Genomic DNA, 12,351 nt, shown 5'->3' with positions numbered 1-12,351 from the left:
TAATATTTATTATTGGTGAGGCTGAGGCAGGCGAGCCAGCAAAGGAAATAGCTGGCACATCTTCATTAATTCCTTCTGGTTCTAAAGTAGTTTTCAGGAAATAATTCTGCAAGACCTTGGCTCCACACACAGCGTATTTATTCAGAGCTGGCAGGGGCACCAGAAACCATATAGTTCATCGAGCCCCGCGCTCCTCTGGATCCTGAAGGTGTTTATCAGGAATGGCTTTCAGATAGGGCGCAGCCCCACGCATACATGGTGCCAGTCCTGGGACACTCGCTGGGGTCTTCAAGGCTTAATCACAGCCCCTGTCCGCACTAGGAATAATCTTCAGAAATCCCTCAATGGCCTCAAGGGAGAAGGAGGTGTTGTCCGCCCTAGCATGTCAAGTGAATATTGCCTTTGTAGTTTTTTTTCCCTCCAAGTTATTTGAATGTAACTGTTATCTTTTCTCCCGTAATGCGACTGTTTGACTTGTGACCTCGGGGATACTTTTCTTGTTGCTTTGAGATCTAGCCATGACTAAAACCAGAAGTTTAGATATATATGCAGACTTCTTTTTTTTTGTCTGAAAAATAGACTGAAAATCTTGAATATCAGTCTCTCTCATGAGATGTCCTGATTTCACGCATTACAGCAGGGCCAGAAATAACATGAGAACAGCTTTTCTCACAGTATTTCGGTAGTTCTTTCCTGGCCATTGCCAAAAGCAGGATGTGAAGACATGCATGAGCATTAAAGCAAACTCCTATTAGAATAGTTCAAGTTCCTTTTGCATTGTGGTAAAAATTTGTGTCAATTTTTATTCTATTCAGACTATTTCAACCTTTTCAGTACTTCAAATATTCATCAGTGTTTTTTCTTAATAAATCATCCTGCTAGGTTAAATGTGATTTGTGGGTTTTCATCTTTTTTTTTCTTTTTTTTTTTTTTTTTAAACACACGCCAAGAATATGACAGAGCGCTCTGACCTAAATTGCACATTATTTGATTGTATGCATAAATGTTGGCTGTCCCACCGGCTACCCCACTGGCTCTGCAAGTGCTCCTCGTTGGTGTGATATAGGCATGCAGCGAGTGCTTGCTGCGCTGGGACAGACGCTGCCCTCAGGTGCCCGGGTGATGATTCAGTGCCCCGGGGCATAAGGATAGAATCAGCCTCAGGTTTGCACAATTAAATTGTTTCCTTCAAAGCTGTCAACGAATTCAGGTGCCAGTCACCTCAGAGCATTTCCACAAAGTAGCAGAAGTGGATAGAGTTACCTGCCTCGCTGCCAGGGTAAATACCGGCGGTGAGTGCGAGCAGGATGCGGGGTCGCAGCCTGTTGCTGCTGCTCCGTGTGTGTGTGTGTGCATGCACGTGTGCATGTGCACGTGTGCATGTGCATATATACGTGCATGTGTGTGCTCCTCCTAGGCGAGACGTGCCCCATACAAGCAGCCCTGCAGGAGCCGGGGCAGCCCCGTGGGCTGTGCCTGCCCTGTCCCGTAGCGGTACCCACGGCAGTAACGTGAGGCGCTCCCGACTCTTCCCAAAATGACAGCCTAAACGCGTGCCCTGCCCAAATTGCAGCTCAGCCCTCTGCCCTGAAGGTCTCCATGTGTATCAGCCAGGGTTGTGTCTGCTCTGCAAGGGGAGAGATGCTTGGAGTGAGGCTTTCCAAAGCCTTTTTCATGGGTGCTCCCCAGGGCACGGCCCGGGTCCTCTGAGCCTTTTTGGACTCCACCTTCTCCATCAGGTTGAAGCAACGTGCAGCCCAGCATGTTTTAAGGCTCTGCTTGTATATGTTTCCTCTTCATGAGGAAATGACTCTTTCTAAGGACAGATGAGGTATCAGCACCTTTCTCGAGGTGGGTGAACCAAAGCTTGAAAATAAGTCTCTGGCAAGCTGCAGACTGCCAGGCTGCTTATGGGATCTAGTTTGGGGTTTATGGATCTAGCCTTGGGATATGAATCCCAGGATCTCAGATCAAGTGATGGCCTTTGGCCTTTAGGGGTGGCCAAAGCCCAGTAGAGGCTTTTAATCATCTTTCTCCAGGCAATATCTGTGTTAAAACCACCAAACCACCCGAGGCTGGGCAGACTTTGCTGTTTCACACCCAGTGGTCTGAGGAGACCCCATTCTTGATACACTCCCCATTTTCTGCTGGGACTTAAATGGAAATGTGCAGCAGAAAAGGACAGGGGAGAGGGTTTTTTTTCTGTGGGACTTAAGGCTCTTCCTCAAGTGCTTGCTTGACCACTTTTGCCTGCAGAAGTAGGACAATTGTTGACCATCCTCCAGGGCCTACAAATCTTCCTCCGTGGATCGGGATGCAGATATCTGGGGAGGAGCAGACGGTCATTTGCAGTGCACAAGTGACATTGCTGCTTTTATTGAAGAGGGTGGAGCCCTTGAGGAAGGCACCCTCAACAGCTGCTGGGCCTTCTGTAGATCAGTGAACTCAACTGTGAGATGTTTTTCAATGTTATCGCAGCCACTGTCCTGTAAAAAGCTGTGATGATGATGCCAGCACCTGGTTGGAGGGCTCTGTGCCCCCAGAAAAGGCACTCCAGTTCATGCCTACGTTTATGTGGGAGACTCTCCATGGATTGAGCCATAAGGTCCCAGTTAAGGTAATTCTGTTTGGCAGCAGCACTAGATAGTTTTCAGTGAACATTTACAAACTGGCCAAGGAATATGATTTCTTAAACAAAAGATCCAGCTTTTTAAGGTTCTTACCCATGGAGCTGCTTCAAGCAGTCATCATGCTTCTGTCCTCCCTTGGATGGACTCCCCAGCCCTGGAACCAGGTGGCTGATAGTGCAGAAATGCTCAAAATCCTTGGAAAGGACACAATCGTGTCAATCGTCTCCAATGAAGGTAGCAGTCACAAACACACGGGTTTGCCAAAAGTCTCTGGCTAGTTCCAGGAAGCCTTCGTTTGTTTGCATTGCTAATCTGTCAGAGACCGAGACTGCTTGGGGAGATATCGAGCCCTTTGTAAGCTTTCTTGCGTACCGCTTCTGCTGGGATCTGCAGGATAGCAGCCATCTGAGAAGGATTCGGGAGACTGCCCAGTTATCAGGCTGAGACAGAAGGAGCTATTCAGAGCTGGAGGCAAGGCAGCCCCTGGAGTTAAGTGCCTGTTTTCATTCTGCAAGTCCTCTTGTGCTTTCTGTTGCTTGGCAGGGATGGGAAATGGCAAAGCCTTGCTGCAGCAGGACCCAGATGGACTGGTGGGATTCCCTCCTGAGGTGCATCCCCTTGAAGGTCAGTGAATGCTGGGACGCAAGGAGGGCATCTGACTCACAGGTTGTGTTGGGATTCCCACTGCGAGAAAAAATTCTGTAAGGACTTTTGGAGCTCCCTTCTCATAGTAGAGTGAGGAGAGTAATTGGTATTGCCATGGACTTTCAAGCCCTTATGGAAAGGGGAGCAGCATGACAGTGGTAGGTGATGGATCTCTTTACATCCATCTTCGGAGTTCCATGTTGTTACCTACCACCTGGAGCTGCCCAAGGGACCTGTCCTTGCTCACAGCGGGCTGGGCTTGCAGCACATCCTTGGCCATCGGGCCCTTCCCAGTGGCAGCCTGCAGTCCCTGTTGGCTTGCACCATCATTTGGATTGCAGTCAGTCAGGACACGTTTGCCCAGATCACGCTTGGCCAACGTGAAATGTTACCTGCCCAAGTGAAGTGAGAACTGAGGCTGAGGTTTCATGTATTTCTCCACAAACTTCGTTGATTAAAACCTTGAAGGAGTGCCTGGAGGTGGCAGCCACCTTTTGCAGCTGAGTTCCCTCCACATTCTCACTGCTTTGTAAAACTGCTACCAGTTGATTGTATCAACACAATCTTCTTAATTTGTTGGACTGTTTAGTTTTAGAAATGTAAATCTTGTGAACTTCTAACAATTACTAACTTTCTCACTGGTTTACATTCTTAGACGGTTTTATTGTTTCATGCTGCTGGGTTTTGCAGGGTTTTCTTTGGCTGGGTCAGCCCTTCTAAGCTGCCACTTAGGACTGCTATGAAAACATAAGCCTCTCTGTGCCCAGCGCACGCCCTGCAGGACGCACAGTGGAAGCCATGGCCCAGGCTATTCACCATGCCATGGGATGCCCACAGATCTCCAGTGCTGGAGCTCTTCAGTCCCCACGTGTTGCTTTTCAGATTTTTGTCTATTTTTGAGACACTTGCACTGCATGGACATGCTTGTATTTGCCAATCTTAGGGCCCACAGCACTGGGAAACGTGGTGGAGAAGCTCTGTGCTCAACCTCAGCCCTCTCAGGGACGCAGACGCTTACTGCAGCTTGCAAAGAGATGCCTCACAGCCATAAAGCTGCTTCTGTAGTTCAGCATTTTGGCCAGAACTTTCTGAGGCCCCAGCACCACAGCTGCATTTTGTCCTGGTTGTAATGGTTGCTCATGGTATGGAATAGCTGTTCCTAGGCTACAGGGGTCCTCTCTTAGGTTGGCTTTCTCTGATGGAGACTCTGGGGCTTGCAGAAGGTCTGAGGGTGCTGCAGGGTGCTTGAGCCTGTGTTGCCCATCTCCCAGAGCACGGTTGCACATGGTAGAGTACAGGGGATTTTACTCTTAAAGATGAAATGTGATTTAGTTCTTCGGGGTGGTGGGTATGGCTGTGATAATCAGGTAGGAGAGGAGACATGATTCAAATTCACTTCTAGCAAAAATTAAAGTATTTTCTGTTACACATTTCTATAGCATTCAGAGTGGATTAAGCAGTAATTAGATATCATTAATTGCCACTGGACTTAAAATCATAGCATAGCTCTCAGTAACTGTGTTGATTTAGAAATGTTGACAGTTATGAATCTACACTAGAACTTGTACAGCTCTAAGACTGGTGAATATGAGCATCTCCACACAATGGAAGGGTCTTAAAGGTATGCAAAAATCTGGAAAGCAACCGAAGAAAGTCCTGGTTTGGGGGAGTTTTTTTTCTTTTCTTCATGCTGAGTTTGAAAAGAATTAGGCCTCAGTTCCTTCAGAGAAATCACTCCTCTTTGTTTTGTACCTCTTCGTGCCACATCAGATCCAGGGCTTGGCAGTCACCTATACTCCTTAGTTGCTATGCTGAAAAACATTCACCTAGTCATTACATTCTGGGAAGCATACCAAGGCTGGCCCACAGATGTCCGCTTTCCCAAATATTTTTCCTTTTACATGACACCCCACCACAGACAGTTGTGGAATGGGCTGGAAGGAGGCATCGATCTGACCATAACTTCTGCTTCTGAACGTACTTTGTCCCTCAGCTGCAAGTGCACACAGCGTGTTTCTCTCCAAGAGTTTCTCCAGCTCCACTGTGAGTATTTTCCTGCCTAACCTCACGCGGAGGTAAGGGCTATGAAGTCTGCGTTCCAAATGGCCTACTTGAGAAAGTCAGCCATAAGTGAGTGTAATGAAGGTCTGCAGAGCAAGACTGGAAGCCACGGGGGAAAGAATTTTCCATTCTGGGCATACTCTTTGCCCATTGCTGGGCAAACACAGCACTAAAGGTGGCCAGGTGGCCATCCACGAGCCTCTGTGCTATCGCACCCATCATGACCGAGCGCAGTTATGAATGACGGTGTGCTTTTAGCTAGAGCGAAGCAGCACGTGTCTCTTCACTGAGTGCATCAGAAGCTCTTTTCCTTTATGCTGGTTGCCCCCTGAAAAATGGGCAGAGGAAACCCACTTGTTTAAAACAAGGCATCATCCTCCAGTGGGACCGAGCTTGGCCCCAGTGAACCCCAGTTCCATAACCAAGGCTTACTAATCCGCTGGCCATCCACCACCAGGCTCCTTCTCCTCTTTTTTTTTTTTTTTTTGAGTGTCTGTTTGTCCCAATATGGGTTCCCCCACCCTTCCGTCACTGGAAGGTTTAATGCTGAGTGAAAAACCACGAATAGTCTTTGAACGTGTTCTGCCAAGTCTCTTTACAGTACAATACTGGCAGGAGTGAAACACTGGGGCCAGGCAAATATGCAAGCTTCATCACATTAAAGGAAGCAGAGCAGCACGGTTATTGCATCATTCTATGGCTTCCCAGACGTTGTTGTTATTTTTTCATTAGAGCAACAGAACTGCACTTGGTGCTTTTTGCTGAAGAGCCAAGGAGGCCCCAAAAGGCTGTCGACTGGAGAAGAGAATGCGGCAACTGGAAAGATGAGTGGTTTACTGCACTAATTTTATAGCACAGCCTTTACCAGTCTGTGGTAGAGGGAACCGGCAACATGATATGTGTTCATATTTTTTTTTTTTTTACAAAAAAAAGACACATAGCCAAGTACTTAAAACTATTTGCTTGTTCAAGACAAGTTTTTTGAAAGTTTAACTACTACTGAATCAACCAACATTTTTCAACACTAAATCATTTCAATTCCATATCATATGTTTTTAATTTTATCAGCATCTGTAACTTTTTAATTACCATTTTTATTAAAGATTTTTTTTTTTCCCAGAAGCAGTACACAAATCCCTAGTTATTTAATCCGGGCACTAGAACATGCAGTTCAAGGCTTGGCCATTGAAGCAAAACTCCGCTGCCAGATGCGCCCACCAGACCACAGGTGCTCTGAGTTGCTCTCCTGTGATTGCCAAGCTCCTTGGAGAAGCAAGGGGTGTCACAGCATGGCTGGACAAAATTTACCACCACAATTTTAATCAACAGCTTGGCCCCCTGGAAGCTTCTAGGCAGATTCCCACCTAACGAGGAGGGAAGAAGCTTTAAAGGCACTCGGGGTCCTGGCGCAATGGGGAGTTGCCTGGAAATTTATGTTTCATGACTTAATGTTTCATGGTTCAGCATTGGGATAATGTCATTCTTCTGGCCCTTGTCCAATATACATTCAAAGCGACAATATGCTGAGGGTTTGACTGGCCAACTACTATCTGGTCACCACATCAGCATTCCCAACTGTTGGACAAAAACACATGAAATTAGTGGAGATGGTTTTGTGCTGCTGGAGAGATGTAAAAGCGGTAGGGTTAGGCCACGTTATATAATTTGGTAACCAAAGCCAAAGCTACCCTGTGTGGGTTTACGAACATTTCATTTGTATTTGAAGCAAATCGATTGCAGTTGTCATAAAAGAAAGACCAAACAGCTAAAGGGTACCGTGCTCCCTGTAGACTAGGTTAAAACATGTAACTTGCCAATGACAACAATGGAAAACAGAGCAGACCTTGCCAACTGGAAGGTGCCTGGCAGATAGCACAGAAACAACTTGAGAGAATAAACACAAGCCATGGTAATGCTGTCCGTGGAAATCCTTCCCAGCAAGCAACAAATACTACTGAACTGATAACCAGGCAATAGGATGGGAAGCACACGTTACAGTGTAAAATTGCACTCAAGGAAAAGATTCATGAAAATGGATGACTCTTGGCTGGCTTCAATACCCAAAGCAGCAAAATGCTGAGCAGTGAGGAACATCTCTGTTTAAGCAGAGGTGGGAACAATAATTGGTAAAATTATTTCCTTCAGAAACTGTGTAATGTAACTTCCCATGGCAGGACTACAGCTGCAGATGCTGTGGTCCTGGCATGTTTCAGGTCACCAAAGCACGGATCAGGTTGTCTGAATTTAGCAGTGGCTAAGATACAGCACTGCTTCCTTCTGTTCTTCTGGATCCTGAGCAGTGTGTGGCAAAGTTTAAGTGGCTAAAGAAGAGGCAAACCACAATTTACAGTTGGGGAGCCGGCAGCTTCTGCCTCTGGAAATAAGCTCTGCATGGAAACTTGAACGCCACTGCTAAAGAAACACATCGCGTTTCCATTGTAGTCATTCTGCTGTCATGTGTAAAACAAAGATTACTTTCATAGAAATGTTTAAGGAACATCCATTTAATTTATTAAGAGATGAAATTCTTCAACTAACATATTATCTAGTTTGGCCTCCTGGGTCAATTCCCACCTGATCCCCATGTCAGCAGCTCATTTGACTTGTTTTAGGTGACGTGGAATGAAAGAGCACAATTTCACACAAAGTGATCAGTGAGCCTAAAGCAAGTCAGTGATTCACATCACAGGACAGCCCCGTGAATCTCAAGCTCATTTATTTGCCAAAGAAAGGTTTTGGTGATGGAGCAGAATAACAAAGCCCCTAACATATTGCAGATCCAGTGCACCCAGGCCGTGAAGTTTGTATTTCCCCAACAACGTGGAGACAGTATGGTGCGTCAGAACACATGCACTTGCCATTAGCATGAACATTACGAGGAAACGAACATAAATCCCAGACTTAAATGTGTAGTTTGAACATCCTGTGACAATTAATTTATTGATAATGGTTATCTGTCACCAAGCAATAAATCATGAACTCATGGAGTGGTAAAAGAAAAGCTATCTTGCTGCTGACAGACGCACAGACTGAAAGATTTGGTGGGCCTTTAAGGTTCCAGAAGTAATTACATAAAGGTGAAAGATTTCTTCTCTTGCCTTTTTTTTTTTTTTCCTTTTTTTTTTTCTTTTTTATCTCCTCACCAACTATACTATTTCCATACTGAAAACAACACTTTCCTGACAACTTTTCTTACTTGGTCTCTACATGTTGTGAAATTTTAATGAACACGCGGAACAAAGCTTAAAGTGAGCAGCTGGTGAAGAGCAGGCCTGGCGTTATTGCTGTGAGCTGGAGCATGGTGCCCTGCATGATGGAGGAGCTGGCTCCCGAAATTTTGAAAGGTGACGGATACTCTCTGCTGATGGTAACGTGGAGATGATGCAGATGGTAACTGCAGATATACTGTGGGCTGGAAAAAAGCTATTACAAGACTGCAACAAAACAGAAAGAAAACAAGGAGGGAGGAGGCGACAGCAAAGGAAGGGCACAGAGGCTGGCTGCCTTTTTGTCACTGCACTTCTGCTGCTGAAATAAGACTCTGTATTGCGCTGCAAACAATATCGAGCTCCAGCACTCCTCACAAGCGTGTTTCCTAGGAGGCTGCAGGTTTACGTGGGCAAGCAGCAGCTGGTGGAAAGGGAAAGGGACAGAGGCATTTCCCTGTCAGGCACAGGAGCACTGGAGCGCGAGCTCGCCGCTGCCCGGTTATAAATGGTGGGAATGCTGGGCCCGGGCGGCCGCGGCTGCTGGAGCTGATGCCAAGGCTTGAATGGGCCGGCGGGCGCTGCCAGGAGGGGGATGTGAGCAGGAACCAGGACCAGCTTTGTGAGCAGCCTTTTCAGGAGGCTGCGGTGTTGTGAAACTTAACACAGCTCTGCGGAGAAAGTGGAAGCTTGTCAAATGGACACGCTGTACTGCTCCCTTTAGGGGAGCCAGAAACCAGGTTCATTTATTCATTTTCCAACAGCTAAATCTTCTTATATTAATTATGTGGAATCCAGGAATTTTGGCCAAAGAAAGATGTACTTTTTAATACTGATCCTTTGACTGTGTGGCGATCTGTATCAATTTCAAAACTTCTTCTCCTTGCATAGAACTTTAAAACTTCAGGCATGGCACAGGAAAAGAAAATAGCACAAATAATTTGGCTTAAGTCTGGGATTAACTGTCTGAGACCTTAAAATAAAGACTTCAGATGAACTGCTCAGAGGCATAGGGGCTACCAGCGTGAGTGTGAGTGTCAAGCTGAGGCCATTTAATTGTCAGGAACATGACATTTATTGCCCTGACGCCTGTATCATAAAATTAAGTTTACTTTAGAACTTATTCCATATGAAATCCATGTTAAACAGTCAAGAGTGCCTTGAGAGGTCATGTTAAGGACAACAATTATCGTCAGGGAGTTTTTTTCCCCTACTACGGTAAGAAGAATAACACACCGGTTTATGTACTTCTGTAAGCAAGACAGTGACAAGCTGTTTGTATCTACAGCTTCTCTCACAGGAACATAAATGAATAAATAAATAACACCAAGCCTCTCCTCTTCCAAATTAATTTGTCAATTACTATTTAAAAGTATTTTTGCATACAGCAATGTAGCATACACTACTACAGCAGTGATATCAGTGTGATGATATGGATGTCTTTATTTAAAATAACGTATCATGTCTATGGGGCTGAGCTGGAAAATAACTAAAATACTATTAGCTTGGTCACGGGTTGCTGACAGAACTTGTGACAACCCCATGACTATGTTGGTGTTTGCACTTACCAAAAAATACTAATTGGATTCATATTTTGATCTCCAGACTGTCAGCACCTGCCTGTAGTTTATTTCCTTAAAGACACAATTTACACCTTCTAGGGCCCAATGTAATCCTCCTTTCTCAGGACTATATCAGGCTTTAAAATGACATTTTAAATGAGCCTTTGTGTCTGCTTTAGAGAAAACACAAGTGAAAGTTGGATTTGCATGATGCTTTCATTCGAAACTTCTGCTAAAAGTAAAATCAGTTGCTTTTAGTAGCCATGCCAGTTAGAGGAATAATAAAATTATAAACTGCTTCCAAAACAAGAAAATGTTTAATTATTAAGTAAAGTAAAAAAAATCATTCAGAAGCAAGTACTTGACAAACACAAGTTATTTGAACATTTGGTGTAGTTTGTTTGTTTGTTTGTTTGTTTTCCCATTTTGTCAGATGTCTGTGTTTGTAATTAAGACATTACTGCTCTCAAAGAAAGTGTTAGTATTATTTGTTGAGCATGGTATGTAGAGAGGATCTCTCCACTCTAATATCAACAATTGATTATATGATTATTGAAATTAGCTCTAATTTTGAATGTAAGTTTATGCAGAAAATAAAGTAACTACTTGAATACAATGTTGTCCTCAGTTTAGAAATGGAAAAAAAAAACAATCAGATAATGTGTGAACGTAAATGTAATACTCTACTTTTATTTACAGATGGTAAATTTTAATTTGATTTAAACACATATGTTAATTAAAACACATTTCACCAGCTACTTATAAAATTAAGCCCTATTTTGTTTCATGTTGGTAGAAACAGGAAATTTGGAGTGATGTCTACTGCTACAGCTGTTTGCAGTACTTATATAACACCAGATGTGAGATTGATGTATCTGTATTTTGCCCTCTCCTGTGAGTTGCAAGTGATCAAACAGGCAAAAACATAATGACAGGATGATTAGACAAATTTAGCACAAAGGAATTGTTCAAGACATTCCTAAATTACCACCCGACCCCACACACGGTGATGGAAAATGTATTTATTGCAATGTCACAGATACACAAAACCACTTATATCCACAACTAATTTCAAATACAAGCTTATTAATTGTAGAAGGCACCTTAGCCATATCTTAACTGGTAGTCTTTTAAAAGATGCAGTACTAAGAGATACAGAAAACTAGGTGTGAGCATTTTCTAAACCCCAGGTGTGACAAATCATCAATGTAAAAACAAATACCTTTTTCCACAGATGAATTTTTGTTATTAAATTATTCTAATTTAAATGAGCTGTTCTATGACATACCAATGGTAGAAGAAGCAATTGTTCATTCAGATGTAGCTGGATTGCAGTACAAGGGTGTTGGTAAAAGCTGTTGAAGCATCAGCCATACTTCGCTTTTTCTGTTGCTAGAGCCAATCTGCGAATGTTTGCTATGCAACCAGCTGCTGCCTCCTGCAGAGTTTCATCTGTAGAGCCCACCATAGTCAGTAGGAGCTACAAAAATAATATTAAAAACAGCATAAGAAATACAAAAAGTATGCTATTATTTAAATAGTATTCAAATCATATTTTTAACAATTGGATGCATTTACTCACATATATGTAAGAAATAAAATATTGAAAATTATATTAACAAAAACCATTGTATTATATGTGTTCATATATATAGATATTTATGTATACTTTTGTATACCTATATGTATTAACATACACATAGAGCACAACACTTTATATCTTATCACATTTGTACCTGCAATTTGATATTTCATGTCTGATTTTCTATTTATTCTATCTATCACATCTGCCTATTGGATCTGACTTGGATTTTTTTTCTTGAAAGTAGAAATTGCGTATGTGTTAATCGAAATCGTGGTTTCCCTCGAGGGCATACTAGTATATTTGTACATGCTCAAGATTTTTAATAAACAAAACCATGCACTTTTTTTTTTTGCTTTTTTTTGGCCTTGATCATAAAACTGGATCCATGTGAAGGGACCCCCGTGTCCCATTGACTGTAATAGGTTTCTTTATTGTCACAGCGAACCACTCACGTTAAACTTCTTGAGGGATACAGATCTGGGCATACCATTCTTATATATTTGCATGTTAAAGTGAAAAAACAAAAGCTCAACAAAGGCACCAAACGTTTGGAGCGGATTCAGCTCTTCAGTCATGTGGAGTAGATTCTTTACTCTGGAAGCCATTCAATTTTTTCAATGGAAATTCCCTTGGAGTAAGGTACTGTTCAACACAAGCGTGAC

The 12,351-nt window shown here is 43.4% G+C and overlaps 1 protein-coding gene across 3 annotated transcripts in view; it reads right to left on the bottom strand.

Moving 5' to 3' along the window:
• Window positions 1-10,695: 10,695 nt before the first annotated feature.
• The window catches only part of ODAD2 (outer dynein arm docking complex subunit 2), a 96,070-nt gene continuing 94,414 nt past the window's right edge, over window positions 10,696-12,351 (bottom strand). For 2 of the 3 annotated variants that reach the window (XM_048076523.2, XM_066991565.1), the window contains exon 20: window positions 10,697-11,584. In XM_048076523.2, coding sequence (XP_047932480.2) covers window positions 11,471-11,584 — 114 coding nt within the window. In that variant the 3' untranslated portion in view covers window positions 10,697-11,470. Of the gene's footprint in view, window positions 11,585-12,351 lie in introns of all 3 variants that reach the window. The other variant, XM_013191740.3, reaches the window with a different exon arrangement.

Source organism: Anser cygnoides, chromosome 2, assembly GCF_040182565.1.
Source record: "Anser cygnoides isolate HZ-2024a breed goose chromosome 2, Taihu_goose_T2T_genome, whole genome shotgun sequence".
In the NCBI taxonomy this organism is placed as follows: Eukaryota; Metazoa; Chordata; class Aves; order Anseriformes; family Anatidae; genus Anser; species Anser cygnoides.
Note: the sequence above shows the minus strand (reverse complement) of the source record. Positions and strands in the feature narration are given on the sequence as shown.